The 26,743-nt window shown below is 45.5% G+C and overlaps 1 protein-coding gene across 7 annotated transcripts in view; it reads right to left on the reverse strand.

The window, feature by feature from the left end:
- Window positions 1-26,743, reverse strand: part of MGAT5 (alpha-1,6-mannosylglycoprotein 6-beta-N-acetylglucosaminyltransferase) — a 336,949-nt gene that overhangs the window by 69,935 nt on the left and 240,271 nt on the right. For all 7 annotated transcript variants that reach the window (XM_055315894.1, XM_055315891.1, XM_055315888.1 and 4 more), the window contains one exon: window positions 22,424-22,557. In XM_055315894.1, coding sequence (XP_055171869.1) covers window positions 22,424-22,557 — 134 coding nt within the window. The remainder of the gene's footprint in view (window positions 1-22,423; window positions 22,558-26,743) is intronic.

Below are 26,743 nucleotides of genomic sequence, written 5' to 3' on the forward strand. Positions count from 1 at the left end.
TAAATAACATCTTAAAAAAAAGGCAACCTACTGAATGGGAAAAATATTTGCAAATCATTTATCTGTTAGGGGCTTATATCATACATACACACGTATATGAACATATTCATATCTATATATAAATATGTATATGACTCATACAGCTCAAAAGAAAAAATCATCTAATTAAACAATGGGCAGAAGATCTGAATAGTCCTCTTCCCAAAGAAGACATGCAGACGGTCAACAGATACATGAAAAGATGTCCAACATCCTTAATCGGGGAAATGCAAATCAAAACCTCAGTGAGGTATCACCCCACGCGTCTTAGAATGGCTATTATCAAAAAGATGAATGTTGGCAAGGATGTGGAGAAAGAGGAACTCTCTTGCACTGTCGGTGGGAATGTGAATTGGTGCGGTCATTATGGAAAACAGTATGGAGGTTCCTCAAAAAATTGAAAATAGAAGTAATATATGATCTAGCAATTCTACTTCTGGGTATTTATCCAAAACAAAAGCACTAATACAAAAAGGTATATGTATTCCCATGGTCACTGCAGCGTTATGTTGTTTCCACATCTTGGCTACTTTTAAATAAGTGTCCATCAATGGATGAATGGATAATGATGTATAGATATACAATGGAATATTATTCAGTCATAAAAAAGATTAAATCTTGGCATTTACGACAACACAGATAGACCCTGAGGGCATTATCCTAAGTAAAATAAGTCAGAGAATGACAGATAGCATATGATCTCACTTATATGGGGAAACATAGATGTAAGTACGTATATAACTCACAGATATAGAGAACAGACTGGTGATTATAGGCGAGGGGTGAATGAGGTAGAAGAAATAGGTAGATTTGCTTTTTTTTTAAATTTAAACTGAATTAAACAAATAGTTTAGGCTTTGTAAACCATGAATTCTGTTCCAAATTCTAGCCTCTGCCACTGTGGGTGAAAGCAGCTATTGATAGTAAAAAAAAAAAAAAAAAAAAATGCATGTAGTTGTGTCCCAATAAAATTTTACAGGACACTGAAATTTGAATCACATGTATTTTTCACATATCACAATTCCTTGATTTATCTTTTGCAACCATTTAACAACATAAAGACCATGCTTAGCTCATGGGTCATACGAGAATAGGTGGTGGGCCTCTGGGTCAGTTTGCCAACTCCTGATTCAGAGCTTTGACATCTGTTAGGGATGAAATCAACCACTGTATCATAAGTAACAATTGGATACCAGCTGGCAAAAGTGGAAAAGAGCTGTTCTGAAAATAGCCCAGGATGGCCAGGAAGACAAATATTTCAAAAGCAAGTCTTTTAAAGAAGTACAGCTCACTAGCTAGATTAGTAATAGATCCTTGGGTAATTTCTTCTTTCAGAGTTTGATTTAAATTAGAGGTATTTTGTTTTATAAGATAACTAGAAAGTTCAGTAAATTATGTACTGCTGTTTCAATAAGTAGAAAATTGATAATATATTAAAATGTTAATCGCTAACCACAGCTTCTTTCAGTTACCCACAACAGGTATCACTGCTGTTTCTTAGTCAACATAAGAGGGAGAAGTAGTTGATCAGCTAATAGAACCCCTTAAAGCAGACAAAAACAAAGATATACCTATATATGCCAATAATGTTTTATTTTAACCTAGAACTATAATGCAATCAGTAAACTTCTTTAAAGTGTCATGTAAACTTAAAAGTACTTGCAGAGCAGGGGCACCTGGGTGGCTCAGTCGGTTAAGCGGCTGACTCTCGGTTTTGGCTCAGGTCATGATCTCAGCGTCCAGGGCTCGAGCCCAGCAGCACGGGCTCTGCTCTTAGCGGCTTGAGGATTCTTGCCTCCCCACCCACCCTTCTCCTTGCTCTTGCATGTATTCTATCAAATAAATACATCTTTTTTTAAAAAAAAATTTGCAGAGCAACGTAAATGCAGCCTCAAAATTTGTATTTTCTTTTACTGTTTTTTTCAATCATCCGTAATTTAGCAGCAATTGTTTTTTGTTTTGTTTTGTTTTTTTAGGAGACTCACCTTGAATAAATTCTTCCAAAGCTATAGCCAAGTTTGTATAGAAATAACTGTTCTTAATTTTCACATTATAGTACATCAGTTTATGTAACAGTTAATGAGACTATATAATCACTGAACAGGTATGTGGCATAAACAGGTTCTGTAGCAGACACACTTGATGCTTGCTGTGCACACAATTCAAACTCGGGTCGAAGCTCATGGTCACTGGCAGGAGGAAGCCTGGCAGCTCCAAATTTCTTTTTTTTTTTAAATTTATTTATTTGAGATAGAGAGCAAGAGTGAATGTGCATGTGTGCACATGTGTGCACGCACGCGTGCAGGGGGAGGAGCAGAGTGGAAGGGAGAGCAATAGGCAGACTCCCCGCTGAGTGGGGAGCTAGCCGCGGGGCTTGATCTCAGGGTTTTGGGCATGACCTGAGCCAAAATCAAGAGTTGGACACCCAACTGACTGAGCCACCCAGGCTCCCCAGCTCCAACTTTCTCAGGGCCGCTGGCCTCAGCACGTTTGGCAATGGAATGGCAGGTGTAGGTCAACAAGATCTTGAGAAACGGAAGTTGATCAAGAGACCCTTACGTCTATTCTCACTTCTCCAGCCCAGTGGCTCTCAACCTTGGAACACCTTAGTATCACGGGGGTGGTGGTGGTGGGAGGTACAGAAGCTGAAAACCTCTAAGTTCGGTTCCCCCCACTGCCTGTACCCAAATCATCTCCAATAGCTGTGATCCTTAGGCTCCACCCAGTCTTACTGCATCCAAACCTCTGGGGATGTACGAGTTCCTGGGGATTCTAATGCATGCTACATTTGAAAACCACCCTTTGAAACAGCTTACCTGGCAGCCTGAACCTTCCCATAAGATACAAGGAAGTTGTACAACAGTGGTGGTTAACCTTGTTTGCACACTAATCACCTGGGGAGCTTTATCAGGCTGACAGAGGTTCTGATCGCACTAGTCTGGGTGGAGCCTGGGCACTGGTATTTTTAACAGTGTTCCAGGTACCCTAAGACCAGCAGCGAGGGTTGAGGACCACCATAGTACCCCGGGGCTAACATGACAGATGGGGCAGTTCATATAGCCTCTCCTACATTCTTGAAAACCAAAACTTGTTTCCTATCACCAGAATTTATTAGACAAACCAGAGTTTTCATTAAAAATAGGCATTTTGAATGTGTTTTTGAGCATTTCAAAAGACCTGCATTCCTACTTAAGAAGGGCCCAGGGAATGCCGGCAGCTAATATCAACTTCTAAGAACTGCATATTGAAATGATTGAGAGAACAGACCTCCCAAGGCCAAGTTCACAAGAGCCAATTGCAAGGTTTGAAACTGCTCAGACCATAGAGAGCAGTAGGGACCCCGGGCAAGATTTCCGAAAAATGTTGGCATCTCTGAATCCAACCACTCTTTCCAGGCATTTACCTGGGTACCTGGAACTACACCTATTCTAAAGTCATTCTAAAGTCATTATAATCAGGGCAAAGATAGGAATTCAACCTTCCCATGATTCAAGGAGAAATCAGAACTCATTTCCACACAGAATGACAGAGGCTCTTCTATTTCTAAGGATTTGACTAGAATTTGGAGAAGGGGCAGGTGTACATTAAAAAGGAAGAGCCTCTTCAAAAAAAGAGGGGGGCTGGGGGTTCCCTGGGTGGCTCAGTGGTTTCGCGCCTGCCTTTGGCCCAGGCCGCAATCCTCTAGTCCAGGGATTGAGTCCCGCATCAGGCTCCCGGCTTGGACCCTGCTTCTCCCTCTGCCTGTGTCTCTGCCTCTCTCTCTATCATAAATAAATAAAAATAAATCTTTTTTTAAAAAAAGAGGGGGGCTTCCATCATGCTCCAAGCCCTTACCTTGTTTTATTATTGTTTATAGAACATTTCAGTGTACCGTGTAATTTTATTTAGTGATGTATTGGCTTCTTTTTCCTTATTAAAATATATGCTCCTTAAAGGGAGACTTACAATCTATTTACTCCTGCACTCCTAGACCTCAGAACAATGTCTGGCATTCAGTACTCATGTATTTTTGAATAAATGAACCAAGGTTCTCACCCTCTGGAAAGTTAGAAATTGAATATAACCCATTGGGCTGGGGAAGGCAAAAGCAAAATAGCTAAAGATGGCAATGGCTAACCATACGTATGGCCACGAAAGTACCCTGGATTAAGACAGAATCTCAAAAACAGTGGCTCCCATTCTGGCGCGGCACCAATATTTACCCACTTCTCTCATGAGGTCTCCCAAGCAAACCTGCTGGATAGTAAGTAGATAAGGAAAGTGAAGCTCAGAAAAAACAAGCGGCTCGTTGAAAGCTCAAGCGCTAGGTGGTGAGGGGGGAGGGGAGGGGTCTGCCCCTAGTCGGTGTGCCTGCCTTCCTAACCACACTACCTGCAGCACAGCAATTCTGGGGCAGGTGCACCTGCATTGTAATGGCATAAGACTATTTTCCAACTTAAGTGCAATCATGAACAATGAGTATCTGGTGCTGAGTATTAAGATGTAATAAGATAATAATAGCTACCATTTATTGCACAGTTGCTATGTGCCAGGAACTATACCGCATCCCTACTTGTAGTTTACTCGTCCTGTGAGACGCATACTATTACCTCTGTTTGCAAGATGAAGTTTAAAAAAGTGGGTGGGTAGAGAGATTTGGGAGAGAGACCAGAAAACGATCTCTTAATCCCTTTCTTGGTGCTAAGAATCTGTAAGCCTGAATGACACCTTCCTTGACTTAAGGGGAGCGAAGCTGCCAGCAAATCTTCCCTGAGAACTTACCATGTGGCAGACACTAAATTAAGCCCTTCCTATTGCATCTCTACAGCCCTATCACCCGAGCATTGTCAGGGTCATTCTTGTTTTACAGAGGACAAAGCTGGGCTACAGAGGTTAAAACGTGTCCAGGGCCACGGGACAACTGATGAGGTCAGGACCAAGTCCAGAGCCCACGGCCTAATCTCTTCACCATAGGAACACAGCTTCAGGGTGCCAACCACTCCCCCACCCCCACTCTTTTGCTGGAAAAGGCTGGAGCTGCTATTAATGGAATCAACAGCAGGCTTCTTTGGTCCACTGATTCACATGTTCACATTTTACTCTTTTCAAATGTTATTTTGTTCCTGCTACGGCCAGGAGCCTGGCTGGGCACTGGGGATGCACATATGAACGAGACCGTGCAGCACCTGCCCTCAGGAAGCCGGGGTGCCACCCCAGCTGCTCACTCATAGGAGCCCGACCCCATCAGAGGCAGGAGCCGCCCACAGAACCACTTTCCCTGGGTCTCAGGTGCTGGCGGGTTGCTGGTTGGCCTGCATGGAACCTAATTCTTTGAACTTGACACCAGCTGACAAAGGGGAGCCCTCGAAAGTTACAGATGTTTCCCCAAAAGGACAAGAAGCTGCTTACACGGAGACCTTTGTGTCTGTTCCTGAGCCATGACTCATCTGACTTTTGGGTCACAGCCAGAATCAGGCTTCCTTCTTCTCTCACTTCTGAAAGAACAAAAGTAGAAGGGAACACTTGACCCTGGAGACAAGTAATACTAGCAAGTCATCAAAAGATAATGAAATATTCAGAACAAATGCACATGTTTCTGTGAGGCCCTGAGCAAACATTTCTAAATTGTTTTATCAAACATTGTCCATTCATTACGGCACAAGCCTACGTAGAGACAGAGTGCTTCTCTCGGGAGACAGAACCGAGACAAGCTCTGGAACAAAAGGGAAGAGCAGAGAAAGTGGGTGTGCAGAGGAGGCAGGGCAGGTGGCCTGAAGGCAGGTGCACCCCCGCTATGGCGAGGATTCGGAGTGGTAAGGCCTCAGGAACGAACTAGTCCAGCCGCCTACTGAGTGCCACGGTGCCTTAACAGCTACTGTGCAATCATGTCAGTATTTGTGGAGAGATTTCAATGTTTGTAAATTATTGGTAAGAATTATCAAGGCATCTGGATAACCCTGTGGGTTGGTACTATTACTATTTCCATTTTATAGTTGGGAACACTGAGGCTTAGGTTAATTAGGTGTTAGGGAGAAGAGCACGCAGTAAGTGGCAGAGCCTGGAAAGAAATCCTGGTCTGTTTCTATAGCCTGTGCTCTTAATTGCTATGTCCTGCCTCTAGGGTTTTCTACAAACACTTCTATGTGAATAGTCTGATAAATCTGACCATGGTAAGGGTAAATGAGAGAGAGACAGACAGACACTATCTATAAAAAATTAGAACCTTCCCACAGTCTCTGCTTCCTAGATGATAAGCTCCGAGCTCATACCCTCTGGCCCAGCCCCATGGTCCTCATCTCCCTTCTGTGGCCACAGAATCTGGAGCCACTAGAGAACTGGGTGCAAAATCCTCTTCCTCTTGGCAATGACTTTCCAGCACCTTCTACCGACCATATTCTAGTGCCAGCTACAGAGGAAGAATATTTCTAGGGCTCAGATCCATTTTCACCGAGCAATTAGAAAGGATGAATTTGGAGCCAAGCAGCAGAGTAATTAAGCCAATAGCCAGCAGGGAGTGGAGGGCTAATAAAAGTGGCTAGGAGTATGTTGGGTGTAGAAGCTGCATGGATTTTGTTGAAGACTGTGCTAGATTTAAGTCCCTGCTTGGACACACATTTGGTGATAGGGCCAGTGTGAGCATTAGCCAGTTCTCTGTATAAAAGAAGTTGGCAGTGGTTCTGATCTAGAAAACAGGAAGCAGGGAAACAGGGTGAGGAGGAAAACATGATCAGGTCTTGATGGTGGGATCCTTCTGAAAAATCAAGTCCCATCAGTTGGGGAAGGCGAGCCTCCGGAGGACACAGACTTTTCCCTTTGTCTCTACCAGTACTGTCTCTGATGTGCTCTGGCATTCACAGTTATCATCTGGCTTTGAGAAACGAGAAAGCACTAAGTGAATGTGCCACAGACACAAAATCCATTTCCTTTCCCTTCAACCTTGTTATAAGAATCTGAATACTCTCAAGGACACAGTGAATCTGATTGATAAGCCAGTCACAACCATCCCCGCCTCCACTTTCCTGGCCTTCCCTGCAGCCAAGGGTGGCCAGGTGACCCAGGTCTGATGATGAGAAATACACTGGAAAGATGACCAGAGGAAGCTTCTGCTTGCTTGCTTACTTTTTCTTTAAGATTTAAAAAAGAACTTTATTTGAGAGAGAAAGCGAGAGAGAGTGTGCACACGAGTTCTTGTGTTAAGGTTGGAGGGGAGAGGGAGAGCGAATATCCCAGGCAGCCTTCCCACTGAGTGCAAAGCCAGATGCAGGGCTGATTTCATGACGCTGAGACCACAACCCAGGTTGAAATCAAGAATCAGATGCTTAACTGACTGAATCATCCAGGTGCCCCAAGCTTCTGTTTCTTAATAAAAGGAACAGACGTGTCTGGCTCCAGCTCCTTTACCTTTAGTTCTGCTTTGACCACAGATACAGCACTTGCCTGGAGCTGCAGGAGTCCTTGTGACCAGTATGCAGTAGGCCAACATGCTAAGAATGACGAAGCAGAAGGACAGAAAAGGCCTGGGTCTTTAGCGACTCCAATGTGGAGAAGCTGCCCTTGTTCCTGGCTGCCAACCCCTAGACCTTGTTATATGAGGGGGTAAACCTGTCTGATTCACTGTAGGTGAGGCACTTTGCTCATTTCAGCTGAACGTACTTTCAGTGTATCCAAGAATAGTTCATGGGCACACTGTCTGGCTTGGAATAGTTTAACAAGTATTTTTTTTTTAATTTTTATTTATTTACGATAGTCACAGAGAGAGAGGGAGAGGGAGAGGGAGAGAGAGAGAGAGAGGCAAAGACACAGGCAGAGGGAGAAGCAGGCTCCATGCAGGGAGCCCGATGTGGGATTCGATCCCGGGTCTCCAGGATCGCGCCCTGAGCCAAAGGCAGGCACCAAACCACTGCGCCACCGAGAGATCCCCGTTTAACAAGTATTTTCACAAGTGTCTCTTGTTTGATTCTCATGTCAACTCCACGAGGTAGGCCTAACAGGTGCTATGAGCCCATGTGAAGGGTAAAGACATGGTTTAGGCATGGATGTGCTTTGATCAGAGCTGAAATCTGTCTAGATCTATTGAGTTTATTTCATCTTGGACAGTATTGGTAGGAAGACCCACCCTGGCTGCCAATTGAGTTTCATGCTGGGTGTCCCTATCCATTGGATTATGACCCTGCAAGAGCCAGTACGTTCTCACAAAATATAAGTAAGCAAAACCAATGTAATATTTTGGACCCTGGGGGCACCTGGGTGGCTCAGTGGTTGAGCACTTTGGCTCAAGTCTTGATCCCAGGGTCCCAGGATTGAGTCCTGCATCGGGCTCTCCGCAGGCAGTCTGCTTCTCCCTCTGCCTATGTCTCTGCCTCTCTCTGTCTCTCATGAGTAAATAAAATCTTAAGAAAAAGATATTTTGGACCCTGGCCTCAACTGAAGAGAGGAAGGAGACCTGCTAATTCCAGCAGGATCCAATAAGCCACTGGGTGAGGATGAGGGATCTTTTGCCTCCTACCCTTGGCACGTCAACAAGCCTCTTCCAGACCAGGAGGTGGGCTGTGTTTAGAGATCCCTGAGGAACAATTACTCTGTGGTCCAAACTAAGGGATCTGTCCACAAAAGCAGCTATATTTCTGCTTCTCAGAACTGTTACTCAAACTGCCACTGGTTTAAATGATCCAAATGCCAATTCATCCCACAAAAAAGATCATCCATAGAGTTACAAATAACAAAATAAAAAGACACTGATTTAGGATAAATTCTCTGCATCAATGGCAGCAAATGATCTACATGAATTCTAACGAATGAACCTAATTTTTTTTAAAAATGGGAAAAGAAAATGGAAGGGAGAACAAAAACAGAGAAACAGGGAGGAGGGGAAAGAAAGGAAAGGAAAGAATAAAGTGGGGAGGGGGCAGGAAAAAAGAGAGAAAAAAATAAGAGGAGGCCTTTACACTGGACACAGCCTCTCTCTGGCAGTAGGTCTGAATTCCAGGTCTCCCAGCCCCTGATTTTGTCCTGGTAAAAGTATGCTGCCTGACAAGGCTGCTAAGAAGCTCCTGCCTGCCTGGCATTACTCACGGCAAGCATGCGGGCACCATCTGGAGGCCTGGCCAAACCTTAGCAGGCTCTGAGGACCTGCAATGATCACCAATTGGTCTGGATTGACAGGGGTGTCCACTGCTTTACTCCATTCCATTACATGGGAACGGTCCTCCAGGCTTGTGCAGTAGACAAGCTGCAGGACCCCATGGGCTAGCCCCCCAGGCTCCCAGTAAGCAGTCACGACCCCTCAGCAGCCTGAACGGAGGACGACAAAGCCGAAGTCAAAGCTTCCTAGGCTCCTTCCCTCCCACCAGCCACCACTATGGGCCCTCTCCTCTCTCTCTCTCACTTGAAGAGATGCCTATTGGAACTTAATTAAGGAAATGTGGATTTCCCCAAACCAACAGCACTTAGAATAGCACTCATGCCTTATGAGTCTTGTCTGGAAACTCCTGACTTGTCCTTCAAAACCATGTGGTACTCTACCACCTAGGGTTTGATTTCATTTTTCAATCTCCCCTATGTTTCATGAGTGATGGAGGTCAGTAACCTCCATCTCTGATCAAGCTCCCAGAGAGCAAACGTGTCTCTGTGAGTCCTCACATGCAAGCCGGTTCCTAACTGGTCTTAGATGACAAGAGTCATTCCAACATATCACAGCAAATGATAAAAATGGTCTAGTTTTCCCTTTAGAGGTCTTCAGATTCGAGACAAAGGCAACTGAGTTTCACCCACTCGATGTCACTGGCTTTTCCACTGAGAATCCTACAGAACTATTTTGTGAAATCTGTCCTATGCCATCACAGATTTAATTCAGTCTCTTGATATTTGAAGAGATGCACATGGGAAAGAGGAAGAAGTTGCCAGATCACCAGAGCCCATTCCTTGGCTACAGCATATGCCCCTTCAAGTCAAATGTTGACTCAGCTATTTACTACCTGTGGGACCTTCACCTCCACCAGCCTTGGCTATCCCCCTTGAAAATGGGGTTAGAGCTGACAGGGTGGCTCAGTGGTTTAGCGCCGCCTTCAGCCTGGGATGTGATGCTGGAGTCCCGGGATTGAGTCCCGCATCAGGCTCCCTGCATGGAGCCTGCTTCTCCCTCTGCCTGTGTCTCTGCCTCTCTCTCTGTCTCTGTGTCTCTCATGAATAAATAAATAAAATCTTAAGAAAAAAAAAAAGAAAATGGGGTTAAAACCAGTATTGACTTGACAGAGTTATTTCATGGATCATGCCTGGCACATAGAAAGCGCTCAAATATTGGCAGTTACCATAGTCACCGCCCCCCGCCCCCCAAGAACTCCAGCTAGTCAGAAATAGAATCAGGGAAGGGAGAAGCAAAGGCCAGCCAGATGTAAAAATTCTCACCGAGCAGGGATAACTCCAGTGTTCCCTGGAGCTCTGCTGTCCCTGGAGGCTGGACCAGGATTCCTGAGGGGGAGTCCTGACTTATTTTGAGTACAGATGGACTCTCTTGGTACTTAGGGCTGCACAGCCAGATTTTATGAGCATATGCTGCTTATATGATTTTGATTTAAGTACGAAATTGTATATAGACGCTAAATATGATTTCAGAAGCACACACATTACGTTTAAAATTTTCTTCTAAATTGGTTTCTCACTGTTATAATACCTTCTTATAATACAATGATGGATTCTGTTTCCAACAACCACATCACGTTGTAAAATATGCTCCCAGTCAGCATTTTTCACGTAAAACTCCATCCACAAGCTCTGTCCTTGCAAGGATCTGTTTCAGGGACTCAATGATAAGGCTCTGGGGTGGTGGAGAAACCCATGGTTCCAGTTTCTAGCAAAGATTGTTTCTCAAGAATTCCAGGTGGAATGGGAAGCCACCTGGGTGCCAACTCAGCAAACCATGAACCTATTCTCCATGGCAATGCAGACAGCACCAGAAAGATGTCAAAACTTCCTTCAACTGGCCCAACATGCTCAACTGGCTTATCTGAATCCCATTCCCAGATTTTTGAGTTGCTTTTCCATCTCCACATTCCCAGGCTTTTAAGTGGCTTCTCCACTTCCACTGTAAAACAATACAGCTCCTTTGCTTGTTCTCCCAGAAATAGCCAGAAATCCACAATTCTAATTTCTCTCTCCTGCCATGATTTTGCTCTTTGCTGAGTTTCCACACGAGGGTTAATGTAAGGACCACAGGGACCTCATTTAAAGGCATACTTTTTGTCTGAACTCCTCCCCAGCAGTGCTGATGGGGAGTGGACTTCATTCTCCCAGTACAAAGCTGGGGCTGCCCTAGGAACATGTGGTCCTGACTCAAAGAAAGAATGAAGACATCTAAGTTCCTCTCCTCCCCAGGAAACCTTCCTTGAGTTGGGAGGGTGGCAGTGTCCCGGGCAATCTGTCCTCTCCTGTCCCCTGGGACTGCCACTGCTCCAGCTGGGCTGAGAAGCTGTGAGGAGGTGTGTGGGTACAGGTCTCAATACCTCAGACATCTACAGTACATCTCTGCCCTCCTGGCCCAATCGCCTGTTGCCCGGAGTGGCTGAGCAGATGTATGTCCCTTTGAGCTGCCTCTGGACAAAGTCAGACTATTTCTAGAATTCTCATCTGAAATGGTTTTCCTATAAGCTGTGCTTTCCTAATGTCCAATAGGAGGAAAACTAACATAGTCAATAAATACCCTACTTCAGTTATTTTATACATCTGTGCCCTCTCATATTCAGAAAGCCAGGGCTCTCAGATTGTTCTAGGTTCAGAGGATTAGGTCTCTCTCTCCCTCCAAGAATAGTCTTAACCCTTTCTTTGAACCAACAGTCTTGCAATGCTTTTGTAACCCCTTTCTGCTTGGATCATCTGGCTTCTCCCCAGCATTTGGGCACCGAAGAGCCTTTGGTCACGGCCTGGGGTGTTGCTGCCCTACTGTCCACAGAGCACGGCTTTCACACATTTGAATTCGCTCCGTGGCTCAGCCATGCTCTTCTCTCCCTTCATTCTCAGACAGCAACTTCTTTTCCCATCCTCTAATCACCATTGTTCCCATATCGGCTGCCAAACTGTGAGGGCTGGAGTAATAGTAAAAAGCCTTGAGGCAAATTACAACCACAACAGCTGTGTTTACTAAGAGTTACAAATGAACTCATCCCAGCACAATTAGAGCAGGCAGGCAGTGCTTCGGAACCTTCCAGAAGCACCCCGCCCTCAGGATGTTTGCTGGCTGCCTCAGCTGCCCGCTCCCCAAGCCAGTCCTGGCTTTGGGAGGCAGACCCTCTGCTGAGCACAAGGCCCCTTCTTTCACCCATGATACTTTTATGTTTTCTTCCCACAGCTGCAGTCATTCGCACTCAGCTGTTCATGCCTCTGGGAGGGCTGCCAGTCCCTGACAGAGTAGGCAACTGCTGGCTGCTCTCGAGAGGGGCACTAAGAAACTTCTCTCCACCCTGAGGCCCCTCAAATGCCACCCTAACCGCCTGAGACCGGGCCTCAAATCCTGTCATTCATCAACCAAACTCACGGACTATTGGTGACTTCTCTCAAATGTAAGCGTTGTCGTCGAAGAAGACTATCCCTCATCTGTACCTTAGGGTGGATTTGTTTCTCCTAGACATCTCTCAGGCTCTGTTTTACCACCTGTAAAACTAATACGTGTTTCATGCGGCTATATGAAAGTGCTGTATAACCTCCCAAATTCCTACAAATTGTTATCTGAATTACTAGGCTAAAAGGAAAGCATTCCTGAGAGACACTTCACTGGAACCTGTGTCAGCTGACTACATCCTTGGCATGGATTTAATTTAGGGGACTTGCCATTACCATGGGAATAAGAGGGTGGTTCTTTGGGGGACAAGCCATGAGACTGGTGTGTGGCCCTAGGATGCAAGGGCCCAGACCCAGGATTCGGCCTCATAAAACAAGGGCGTAAGTGGCATTCACAGCATGGGGTGGTTGTTGACTACAGGGCAGCCATACACCATGCATGGAAAGCAATCAAAGATTTTCCGATCTAGGAAATGGGTGAGTAGCTAGTCCAATGTTTTCCAAGTTTGCCTTCTTAAAAGCATCACCTGGAGTACTTGTATATACAATTTCCTGCAGGTTCTGGTTATATGAGCCTGAGGACTCTCCCTGGCATCTGGATATTTCACAGGTTCCTGGGTGGAACTTAAAATCAGGCAAATTTGTTAAACATCGACCTGGATTCTAAGAACCAACATAAACATTAGAGCCATTCCTTGGAACACAAGCTGGAAAGCATTTCAGCAAAAGACCAAATCAATCAATGCCACTCCAAAGGGCCATACCGAGTGTTTACACAGACTTTCAGCAGAGCTACTGTTTCCAACGGCAGCCATGACTGGATGTGTCAGTTGAGTTCCAGTCTAAGGAGAGGTCTCCATTCCCAGGTGGGAGTAACCTGATGATTTCAGAACATTATCCAAGAGCAATAAGCCAACAGGTTCCCAAGTCCCAGATATAGAGTCTACTGCCATGCTTTCTTCCCTAGGAATGCCAACCCCAACTGCCAACCCAGAGGAGGAAACTTAGTTTTAACCACAAAGCAACTTGGCAGAAGCAGCTCTGGCAGCTCGTACAAGGGCTGGGCTGTCAACCGAAAGTGCTCATGGGCTGGGCTCTGAAAAAAAGAAAAGTCTCAGAGTCTGAAAAAGATTTTCAGAACATGGGGTTCTTGCTGGAGCTGCAAGAGGTAAAAACAGAGCTTGGTCATCCTCTTTGCCCACCCACATGCCTCAAAAATTGTCAGACTTCTGAACGGGCCATTCAAAAGATGATTTGCCCTGGAGGAAGCATGGCATTCACGGTTGCATTCAAAGTTTCTTCTCTAACTTTACTCCCCTTGAGAGGCAAACTATTCTCTGAGAGGACCAGATAAAAATGGCTTTTTCCCCAGTATAGGATCCAATACTCAAATCCTCTGAGGACCAAACACTGGGGTTAGAGAAGGTCGTGAAAGGACTGTCATCCTTGGAACAATCCCTAACCCATACGTCGGGACAGCCACCACTAGGCTCCAGCCAATGTTCGGCATGTAAGGCATGAGAGTCCAATTTGCCGCACCATCTGCATTTTCAAGACAAGCTGGGAGTTCTGGCTTTTCAGATGAACCTTCCCAAATGGAAAACTTCCCCAATTTGAAAAATACTGTGCTGGTTAAAGAAATATGTCTGTGAGTTAGATCTGGTCTGGGGGGTCCAAGGCTGTATGTATCTGTTACTACACCATCAAGCTGTGCCTTGACAAAAGAGCAGTCAACTGGTCAACATGTTTTCTGGATTGCACCAGAATAAGCTTTTCCTCACTTTTCCATCAATAACTGTTCCATCCTGTTTCTCTTCCTTCTGCCCCTATCCCCTTGCATTCTACAAACACAGAACCTCTGAGTCTTATTCAGGCAGGGCACGGACACCCTGGCATTAGTGATACCTCCCCCAAAGCCTCGCCAAGGTCCCTGCAGTTGACACAGAAAAGGGGTTAATGGCTTCCCAGGTGGCAGATGGGGGAATTACACTTCCTCTATTCTCTGAAAGCTCAGCAAGTTTACCAGCAGCCCATTTCCCACCCTTCTGATTCCTAATTTGTTCACCACCCCTTTGAAGTCCTCGCCCACCCACCCACAAACTCAATCAAGCCCTTTCTTCTTGGCTAGATATAGCAGTTTCTTACATCAGCCTGCCTAAAGCTTGGCTCTGAGTCTCCCCACGTCTTACTCCTTTCCATCCAAAGGCTCTAATTTGCCTAGATAATAACATGAGTAACAGCAAAAACTAGAAGACATTAAATGAAAACCAGGCATTGTATAAACAGAAACTAATAGCTTATAGTAACTCACGTGATCCTCATAGGAACCCTTGAGTAGGTATTACTACCATTCATTTTACAGATAACAGGGAGACTAAGGCCCTTGCCTGCCACCACACAGCTCAGCAAGGTAGAGCCAGAAGGGAGCCCCACTGGTCTAGCCCTACAGTCCATGATCTTAGCACTGCCAGTCTCACCAATACAGAGCAAGGAAGTGCCCCAACATACTCAGAGCATGAGTATGTTGAGGGACTGGAGTATGCTAGGTGTTTTCAAATGGATGGGAACTACTGGCTCTTCATTCTCCACATTATGCCTCAACTGAATGTCCATTATCAGTTCTTGGCAGCTTCTCACACTGTTGACTCACATGAGCTTACTGTCAGTGAATCCCCTAAATCTTTTTTACACACAAGGATGCTAAGTCACAGCAACCTCATCCTTTCCTCGGACAGTTGGTTTTATGGACTCAGTGCTTGGCCTGGCCCAATTATCATCCCTCTGCCCTATTTCTGATGGCCCATAAAGTTGTCTTGTAGGCTATCTTCTCCGTGCCCTTGCTCTTGAAGGAATTAGAGAAGGCCAAGAAGGAGTTTAGATTATAGAATCATCGAACTCTAGGGAGCAGAACAAGAGAACATCCAGTCCTCTGCCTCATTTTACAGATGAGGAAAACAAGACCCAAGGGCAAATGAGTTCCAAGGACCTGTGGCCAATGAGCGGTACAGCTGAAATTAGAATCTGGGCTCCTGCTCTTCCACCCAGGCTCCTCCAACTGCTCCAGACTGTCTCTAATCAGTGTTTCCGGGCTGAGACAGAAGTACAAGGAGAATGTGTTCTCCCTGCCAATGGACAAGTAAAACTCAGTGGGTTTAAGATGATAGCAGAAAGCTTGCTCAAACAGGCAATAGACCAAACAAACCACGAGGCTGACGAGACAGGGAAAAAGGCTGCCCACGGTTTCCCTGGGCTCCAAACATAGTGTTCAAACCTGCACTCATTTTCTTACCAGACACTGATGTGCTTATAATGGACACCACTCAGGATTTGGCTACAGTTAGCACGCAACCACACTACACCTGAACGATCCTGAAGTCCCCTGCATCTTCGTCCTTGGAGTCTTAAAAGCCAATGATTTGTTTCTAATGTTTCTCTTTGCACTTGGTTTCCTTTTTCTGTTCCCTAACCCCCAACCTTGAGTGTACAAGTGACTGAGGATGGCTGCGTATCTGCCTTGCAGGGGCTTATATCCCACAGATACATAGACCTCTTCCCAGGGAAAAGCAACCTGCTTCCTGCCTCTGCCAAATGTGGCCTCCAAGGGATCCTGACAAAGTCTTTTCTACTTGCGTTTGCTCCCAAGGGTTAATACACTGGGAGAGAGGCAGAGATGCCTTAGAATACTTTTCTGGTTGGAATTAGAACCAAGAGCTGTGGTCACATTCGATTTTCTAGCAAATTCAATAGAACTGATTCCAATTTCATTTATTTCAAAATGTATGCCAATTTGACTCAAGGTAGGTTTAAATTTATCTGGTTTATCTCTACATTATCTGGGAAGAAAAGTCTGGCCAGAAAAATGAGAAAAGAATATATATATATATATATATATATATATATATATATATATATATACACACACACACACACATATACAAACCCAAACAGGACAGGATTTAACCTACCTACAAAAAATGTGTTCGTTTCAAGGGTTCCAATATATCTAATTACAAAGGTCTCAGGGGGTTCATTAAAACAATATACTAAGAGCAGCTAATTCCTATTGCAAAATAAAATGGCATTTTTCCAGACTACTCCCATTTCTAATTTTGCATTAATTTAAACTAAGCCCAAGTCAACTAAATTAGTGAGCTGTATAATTATATAGTTTTTAGAATGGGATTCTATCTCAGAAGTCGACTAGTCTAGAGATTTTCAAAGTTTTTGGTTGTTTATAGCAGTTAAATCTTTTTCCCAGTGAAGTCCTACCTGGAATTCCAAACCTATGGCACAGATAAATCAGAGCTGCTGCGGGAGGTGGGGCCACTGTGTGGCTGCCCCTTGACTTCCCACAGTAGCCAGTCCCCGGGGATCTAAAGAACATAGGGGAATCATTCTAGTTCTCAGCCAGGGGTTAGCAAACTTTCTCTATAAAGGAACAGACAGCAAACATTTTAGGCCTTGTGGGAATATACAAGGTCGGTCACATATTCTTTAGCTTTTGGCTTTTCTTTTTAGGATTTTCAAAATGTAAAAACCATTTTTAGCTTGTAGGCTATAGGCCAGATTTACCCCACAGGTCACTGTTTGCCAACTTGGATTTATTTTTAACAGCCCTATCGAGGTATAGTTGACATATAATAAACTGCCCATATTTCAAGCACACAATTTGATACGTGCTGGCATACAGATAAACTGTGAGCCCATCACACCACCATCAACCACAGTGGACATGCTCACTCCCCACCCCCCAAGCACCTACCCCACCTGCTTTCTACCTCAATGGATTAATATACATTTTTTAGAATTTTTTTAGATACAGAATCACAAAATAGGCATTCTTTATGACTGGCTCTTCCACGCAGCATTATTTTGAGATGTGCCATGTTGTGTGGGTCAGTAATTCATTCCTTTTCCCTAATACCTTTATGCATAAAAGTGCAGAAAGAGGTGCCGGCCCCCAAATCACAGAGATGCCAGCAGAGCTGGCTCCAGACCGGCCCCCAGAGTTCCTGTGTGGCATTCTCTTCCCAGGCCGTTTCACTGCTGATTTCACCGGGGGGGGGGGGGGTTGAAAACCTCCTGACACCTCTATGTGTGCTGCAGAGTTGGCACAGAGGTAGTGCCAATCATTTTCCTCACCTCCCTTCTTCCTGTGTCCCTGGGACCAGTGAGCACAGGGCAGCACCCAAGGCAAAACATGCTGCAAGTCATATCTCAGAAGTCCCAGATAAAGTAAGTGAAATTGAGAGGAGATGGATTCACTCAGCCAGGAGTTACTGAGAGCCTACTGTGTGCCAGGCATCATGTTGGGCAAAACAAAATAAATGAGTTCTGCCCTCAAAAGAGTTTAGAGTCTAACAGTTAAGAAGAGGCTGACCGAGAAAGAAATACATGATCACAAATGATGAAAGTTTCCTAAAAGCAAGAAAATGCTGAGCTAGAGATGGGGAGAGGTGACATTTGGCTGGGGGTGCACTTGTGGGTCAGGGTGGCCCTCGGGGGGTTAGCGTTTGGGGCCAGCCAGTGTAGGGAGCAGTGTGTGGGAATCCGTGTAGCTAGAGCCCTGGGAGCTGAGCAAGAGAGGTGCATGCACAGCATATGCAGCTGGCCTGCAGAGAGTCACTAAACCAGCTGATGGAGACTGCATTTCACCATAAATGTCAGATGCTCAAAGTTTAAAATGAAGCCACTGAAGGGTTTTAAGGAAAGGAGTAACACAATCCAATTTCCATTTTTAAAAAAGGCCACTCTGGCTGCTGCCACTGATGTGGCACAGAGAACAGAAGAAGAAGGCTAGGAAGTTAGGGACAGAGGGGAGGGAAAGGCTGCATCGCATTTCTGGAAGGCTTATTGCCCGATTTCTTAGGCCTGTGGTTATGGGATGAGGTGTCCTTTTAGGGGATGCTTTAGAACCACACAGTCTTTGATGTCTGGATAAAAAGAAGCTTTCCAAAGTCAGTTGAGACAAGATGATTCTGCTTGCTGCCAAGCAGGTTCGGGCTCAGGCAAGCCAGGCCCCTGCGGTCCGGAGCTAGCAATAATTTCAATTGCTCAAATAGGCCTGTTAACGTACTCTTTGCAGAGCTAGCTGCAAGGCAGTTGCTGACTTCCCCATTTGTGTGGTGAACAGCCAGAAGCAATGTTTTACCTGTGATGCCAGTATTTGCCCAGGACTCCTGCTCACATGGAAGTCACTCACGTAGACCTGGCTGCCTGGCTTCTGAATGCTGCTCTCACCATGCAACCATCACCCTCCAGGGTAGGAGCAGAGGGCAGCTCCTCAAGCAGTGGCAGCAGGGAGGCAAGTGCCCCAGAGGGGAGAGGACAGAACCATGATCCTGGCTCTGGACTCGTCATGTCACATGCTGCAGGACTTTAGCTAAATCCCTCCAACTCCTCTGAATCAGTTCCTCATCTATAAACCAAGATGGTGAAGGAGGGTTGTTGTGGCCACGCTACCTCAGAAGGAATTGGCGAGCTCTTCTGTAAATGACGGCTGTGAGAGGCTCAGAGAAATGTTAACATCACACTAATACGAGGCCCTCTTTTATCACCCAGCTGTTAATGATTCAGTAAGTGGGAGATTTTATTGAATATCTTTTAAGATATGCCAGGCTCAGGGCCTGGGGTTTCATCATGGAGTAACAGGGATTTTGGTAAAGTCATGCTTTATTTTCCCATGCACTGCTTATCCATCAGCCTCAATCATACAGAACATAATCAAGAACCCGGACACAAGCTAAAAAGACCTCTCACGAGATCCATGCCTGGGACTGTTGGCCAAATGGGTCTTCCAAGAGACTTGGTTTACCAGGGACATGGTATATTTTAGAAGTTGGCAAACTTTTTTCTGGGAAGTTTCTGCCTTGGCCTCATCACAACTCTGGACATATCCTTCAGATTTCCGTCTCCATGGCTCACTGTCCTTCTATCTTTCAACACTAAGGGAAGAATCTCATTGATCCAGCTTGGCTTTCTGAGCCAGAATCATGGCTTCCAACCACCAATGAGTTGGATTGCCCTGGGTCAGAGGACAGCCCCCTGAACCAATCATCCAAGGGTAAAGGGGACATGTGGTGGCATCCCCACTCAAGCACCCTAGCAGCTGGGAGGAGTCCCTTGGAAGAGGGGAGGACATGGAACAGGACTGATGGCACAGCATATAGCCTCAGAATATCAGTGAGTTCTAAAATCTGAAAGAGCTTCTCCTTCTCTAGGAGGTCAGCTCTAATCCTGTGCCTGCCCACATGCCCCCACTAAATTCCTCAACCACCTGGGATGGATAGTGTCACTCCCCCTTCCCAAAGAGGTTAGAGGCAAAGGAGACTGGGTGGGAAGAGAATGGGACAAGGGATGGGAAAAACAATATACAGAATTTCCTGCTGGGACACCTGGGTGGCTCAGTGGTTGAGCATCTACCTTTGGCTCAGGTCATGATCTGGGGGTCCTGGGATTGGGTCCTGCATTGGGCTCCCTGCAAGAAGCCTGATTCTCCTTCTGTTTATGTCTCTGTCTCTCTCTGTGTTTCTCTCATAAATAAATAAATGAAATCTTTAAAAAAAGAAAAAGAAAAATTTCCTGCTGGCTGAAGTCAGTGATGAAGGCAACTCTGGGGATTTGGGTGCAGGAGCATCACACTTATGGCACACCTGTCTTCCTTGTGCGTTCACTGGATACTGCAGGCACAGGAAGGGTTTGTTAAAAGTTAACAATTCTCACATCCTGTATTGTGTTGAGAAGTTTGAGATGTGAATTTGTGTAAAAACTTCACAGATTTCACTTTCTGGGGCCTTTCTCACCAAAGAATACTGAGCAATGATGATATACAAAACCAAAAAAACACTCCAGAATTTTGGTATCCAGACAAAGACTAATGTAGACACACTGCCACTCTTTTTTTTTTTTTTTTTTTAAATACTTGGACGATGCACAGTAAGAGGAAGGTTGGGTCATACGTGGAGTTTCAGAGGGACTTCCAAAGCACGCCACAAATCACTTGGGCTAGCATGGCTAACATTCCTGGGATTCTGACTGGCACCAAGAAAATCATTCTTTTAGTGGTATTACTTTATCCAAAAAAAAAAAAAAGTGACCAAAAAACTCTCAGAACCAATTTATTATTTTGTTTTTCTAGGGAAACTGAAAAACTGCCAGAGGCACCTAAAAGGAAGCTGCACTTGGTTCCAAAACAGAAGTGATATAATTGCAAGGTCAAGTCCACATGGACATGCAAACTATTTTCTTTGAGCAGGTGTGGAAGAGAAAAGGGACTTTTTTTTTTTTTTTTTTAAGAGCCTATATCTTCCTAAAGCAGGTGCCATGATTCATTTACTTCACAACTGAGCCGAGAATGAGAACACCCAACGTGTCCTTTTTAACCTGCTTGGCTGAGAGTCAGCTGAAAAACGCTGTCAACACGGGGTAGGTTTTGACGCAAAGGAAGTAAAGATGGATAAATTCATGGGAACGTCCTAAATAACCAGACTGTAGTCTGGACTGATTTTATTCTACTTGAGAGAAGAAAGTGCAAAATAGTATCTGCAGGAAAAAAACTTATTTCCCAGCCCAGCTTTCTGAGCTTCGGCACTGCTGATACTCTGTGCGAGGTAATCCTTGCTGGGGGGCTGTCCTGTGCACCTTGGGCAGCATCGCTGACTTCTACCCAGTAGAAGCCAACGGCCCCTCCCTCAGCTGTGGCGACCGAAATTATCTCCAGACTTGCCAAGTGTCCCCTGGAGGTGAAATGGTCCTCAGCTGAGAATCACTGTACTCAATGAAGAGAGAATTCTAGCTTTTATAGCAAAGACAGTTACCTGGAATTAAATCAGCTTCCCTGGAAAGAGGCTGATGGAATTATCCTTTTGGCGTCCTTAGCATTGTAGAACTGAAGAGGGGGCAGCACGGCTTTTCCTTTTCTGAACATGGGGTCAGAAAACCCACAGCAGGGAGTTCTTGACTCTAGACATCATGTGTGCTCACCCGGCGGTCAGATTCCTAACTTCCTCAACGAGGGAGGCACAACATGAAACCACAGTACCTGTGATCAGTCTGGAAAGTGGTGACTTTCACGTTTAGCAAGAGGCATGTTTTGAAGTTCTGGAGACCCGAGTCCTATGTGAACACGCCCTCAATCAGAATTACTGCACTGGCATACAAAGGCAGACTTTCCAATAGAAAAAGGTTTGCAAGTCACGTCAACAGGTCACGCTCCAGTCTGGCTCCTCTCCTACTGACCTGCCCCAGACGGACTCTGGAAATCGTCCAGGAGGCTGCAAAGTCCAACGCTTTTGGGAAACCTGCCACAGGCTGCGGCCACGTATGTTTTTAGTCCAAGACCTCCCAGAGCAAAGTGCCTGCAGTCAGCCCTGGCGGGTGTTTTCCTTTCACAGGTAGTCCAGCCCTGACCACAGTGATGCTGCTGACTGCAGTGAAGGGGACACAAAGGTCACTGCCCTCCCTGGAGCTGCGCCTAGAGCGTGCTGCCTACTTTTACACATCATCTCCCATAAGGCATAGGGCCTCTCTGTGCAATGCCTTGCTCTGGAAAGATATCCAGCCCCCGTGGGGCCTTAGCTTTCAGAAGCAAGTACAGGATGTGAAAGAAGCTGTAACGTGCCACTCCCAGCGAAGAGGGAAGGGCTTTGCTGTGCAGCCACTGTGTGAATGAGTGGGTACCGCCTTTATTAGATACCCAAATGCTGCCCGACCAAATCCCAGCACAGTCTTGTTTACTTCTAAGCAGATCCCATTAAGCCCTGGGCACTTGGCTTGATTACTCCCTGGATCGAAGTTAAATTAAATTACCCAACAAGCTTCTTTCCAGAGAGAGCGACATGCACACAGACTGACTCACCTTCCAGAAGCTATCCACTTTGCCGTACACAAGGGACTGGTTCTGTCTTTTGATTTCGTTAATGTGGTGGATGTCACTGGAGTTTAGGTGCTGCTCGACCACAAATCCCAGAAAGCTGTTGTCTGGGGTATGAGCTGATGTGGAAAGGAAAGGACAGGGTAGTTAGGATTTAATCAGCAAGAAGAAACGACGATTGCAAGTTTGATGTAAGCCATCTTGCACATAATTAAATGTTTTTGTTTTACCCTGTTCTTCCCTACCCGGGGAGGGGGAGGTGGGGGACCACCTCCTCCCACACATTCTCAGTAGAACCTTCACATGAGAATTCTCGCCAGGATGGATTAACCTGAACCAAATGCTGCACGAAATCCTGCCTACCTCCCTCCCACCCCCCCAACCCAGTAAAATGTACCCATCCAAAAAGCATTCTGCTGTTGGGTTTCCTCCTTCTTGTTTGCTCAGCACAAGGCCACTAACTCCTGACAGAGATGCTGCCCTCCAGGTCTGAGCAACAAATGGCCAGAGCGGGGCTGAATCAAGGGTTCTCACAGGGGGGGAGGCTGTTGTTGGCAGCCCCACACCATCCGATCTGATGCCAGCCAAGTAATGAGGGGTTTGGGGGCAAAACCAGTCAACAACACCCCAACACTACACCTCTCCTAAGAATTGCTAATGAGAGATGTAATTATGGAGCTGCATCGAACAGATGGAGGAAATGAAGACAGAATGAAAGGTGAAACTCCCTGGGATGTGTGCCACCCCAAGAAGCCAACCACCGCAAGGAGCAGTATCTAGTCTATGGGGTAGACTATTCTAGAAGAGTGAGGCATTTTCATCTGGATTGTTCATCATGTGAGTTCTAAAACTTCTCTATTTCAATAGTTGGTAAAGGTGGGGGGGTGTGAAGCAACCCCACGGCCCCCTCAAACATTTATCTCTTGTGCCTATAATTTTAAGAGGAGTTTCACAAAGAAGGCAACAATCCGAGAACAATCCTCTACAGTTGAAACGGAGACCTTCCCCTGCTACACATTCATTCTGTCCAGAGAAACGTGTTTTTCAGATGACCCTGCAGAGGCCCCACAATATTAAATAAAGCAACTGCTCTGCTTGACTCTGACCTGAATAGAGCAGCTATAAATAACCTAAATGGAGAGATACTGGGTATTCAGAAAATCCACACATGCGGCTTCACCCGTCCTAGTCCGTACTCCTTCACGGGTAGGTGGTAAGCACACGGGGCAAGTTGGCTCCTTTGTCTTACTCTGGTTTCCTCGGGACGCACGAGCTCTTTCCCGGGCAGGGGGCCTGCACAGAAGCCCCCTAAGGTGGGCAGGGCCAGGCCTGCGCAAAGGCCTGGGAGCCGAGCCCCGGGTCTCACTCCCCTCTGCCCCACACGCAGAGGGACCGGGGACACCAGTGGAAAGACGCAAGGCGTGGACATGAACGAGCTGCATAAACACTGTGTTATCACCGTCCAGTCTCCCGGGCTTCTGCCTAATGGGGGTGACAGAATGAGGAGATAATAGGGTTGTGACTGGGGAGTTGTGTTCGGTCTGGCCAATCTGTTATTTCATTTCTGCATTTTTGAACAAGTGCCCAGAGGCAATGGCTGCAGTTGGCTGGAAAGTAAATTAGTGAATAAATTCTACTGCCAACAAGGGGGCACTGGCTGCTTCTCCTTTCTTTTTGAGGAGGTGGTGGTGAGGGGCTTTGCAGGAGGAGGAGGGAGGGGAAGACAGCCCCCGGGGCATTCGAAATGTCAATAAGGCAGCTAAAACCAGTTTTTTTGCAGAACTTTTGGTTAACTGTGAAAATTCTGAAATAGAACCTGACACTTTAAACTTTGAGACTGCGTTGTTTTTTTTTTTTTTTTTTTTTTTTTAAATCTTTGGAAAATGTTATGTGGTGACTAAAGCTCCATGCTGTACAGGATTGTTTCTGAAACTCAGTTATTTAATCACTACGTGAGTGCTTCTTTAAGAAGGTGAATTTTGATCCTCCCCCCTAAAACAACACCACAGCTGGGAAAAACGTAATATACTAGGGTAGAGTCAAAAATAAAATTGACAAAACCCCGAAAAAGAAAAGAACTCATATATGCATGTATTTTTGTGTCAAAGATTCCTATAGCTCATGGATTGAACAGTGAGAGGGAGAGGAAGCATATGATCTAGTCAAAAAAAAAACCTTGTGAGAAGTGGTGGGCTTTTACTGCTTTATTACTGTAATTTGGCACAAAATCAATTTTTTTAAAAGATTTTATTTATTCATTCATGAGAATACACAGAGAGGAGAGAGGGGGCGGGCAGAGACACAGGCAGAGGGAGAAGCAGACTCCACGCAGGGAGCCCGACGTGGGACTCGATCCCGGGGCCTCTAGGATCACACCCTGGGCTGAAGGTAGCGCTAAACCGCTGAGCCACCTGGGCTGCCCACAAAATCAATTTTGATTCTGTATGAACAATTACAAATACCTGCTCTTCCCCTGAGTTTTCATGCAAACTCTTTATTTCAACTCCTCTCTCTGCCTTGGAGGTGTTAGCTGGGGGAAGGACAAGCTGCAAGCGATGGATGGCTGAGGGAGAAATCCTGGCACTGCCACCTTTCACTAGCACTGGTCATGGCCTCCCGGTGTGTCTGCCCAGGGAATGCCTAACCTGTCACGGGACACTGGCCAAAGGTGTCAGGAGGGGTCACTCAGCTGCCAGCTGTCTGACAGGTGATTCAGAAGTCACCACTGGCCCTGGTGTGGCTTCCTTCCATGGAGCTGGCCAGCTGCTGGGTATCTGCCTGGTGACATCGTCCCTCAAGACCCTAATCTCAACATATGTGCTCATAAAATCACTTATGATAAGTCAAAAGCCACAGAAAGAGAGGCTGATGCCACCCAAAATGACCTTTCTGGGATGATCTAACAGGCCAAGCTTTGTCTTTTTCTCTGATGATGATGATAACTGGAAATTTACCTGTGTTGGGAAGGTTTCAAAGAGAAGGCATCCACATGTCAAGGTAAATTTTAAAAATTTCATCATAAATGGAACACAGGAAATCCTGCACTTTTGGAAATCAATCCATCCCAGGAGATAAACAAATGTGATTTTTTAAAAAAAATGGCTAATATTTGAGCTCTATGTGTGGAGTTCTGTGCTAAGTGCTATATTTATAGTGACCATTTGATTTTATCTTGATGACAACCTTTTACCATGTTTGTAGAGATGAGAAAGTTCGGGGTGGGGTGTTGGGGGGGGGGCACTTAAACTACTCCAGTCTGTACACCAGGAAATGGCAACCCTAGGATTCAGAGCCAGACCAGCTGGTCCCAGGGCCCAAGCTCCTTAGAGCATCCTAACATATAGCCTCATAGTCCAAATATTTTATTTTCTGGGCTCCATGAACTACAGTGGTTAATATACTTCAGAGGAAAATAATGTTACAAGGTAGACCAAAATACACATGAGAGACCCGGGGGAAAAAAACTGTTTATGAGATTACTTCAGTTTCTTGAGTGACTTATGCTAACTTACATGGGACCAAGCTGATTTTTTAACATGAGACAAGCGGAAGGGGATTTGCTAAACATTGACAGTCTTAAATCAGGACAAGCAGGGTTTTTTTTGTTTTGTTTTTTAAGAAAAGCCATATTTTAAGTATTTTGGAAGCACCTATTTACAAATGATTACAAATCAGCTTGATGAGCTTCCTAAGCAGATTTACAGTGATAACTTCTTTTAAGAACTACTAGGAGTTTGGCTTGAATAATTCACTCAACCACAACCATTTTAGAGCATTCTTTCTAAAAAACCAGGTTAAATGCTAGGTACTGAGAAATGACAACACCAAGATGGGTTTCTGTCCTCACAGAGCTTACTAAATACTTAATAAATGAGATGCATGCTATTCCTACCAAGCAGTAATTCAAACGCTTTTTTTTTTTTCAGTGAAATCGACTCTTCTTTTCAGCGCCTGAGTCTCTGAGGTCTGTCTTTCCACCACTAAGTCCCAAGCACTTGCGCTAAAAAGTGCAAATACTCATTTTAACAAGTGGTCTTTTGGCCTTAACTACAGCTGGCCCTACCATGTTGGGGACCCCCACGCCAGCAGGTCACCAAGGGCAGAAACCCCAGAGCCAGCCTGGGCTTCTCCCTCAGTCCTCACCCAATCATGAGGATGTCAGCTTCCCCAAATCTCTCAACCCTCTCCCTCCTCTGTATCTTTCTTACTTCTGGCCTCATCGATTCTTTTTTTCTTTTTTTTAAAGATTTTATTTATTTATTCATGAGACACACACAGAGAGAGGCAGAGACACAGGCAGAGGGA

Source organism: Nyctereutes procyonoides, unplaced genomic scaffold, assembly GCF_905146905.1.
Source record: "Nyctereutes procyonoides isolate TBG_1078 unplaced genomic scaffold, NYPRO_anot_genome, whole genome shotgun sequence".
NCBI classification, from domain to species: domain Eukaryota; kingdom Metazoa; phylum Chordata; class Mammalia; order Carnivora; family Canidae; genus Nyctereutes; species Nyctereutes procyonoides.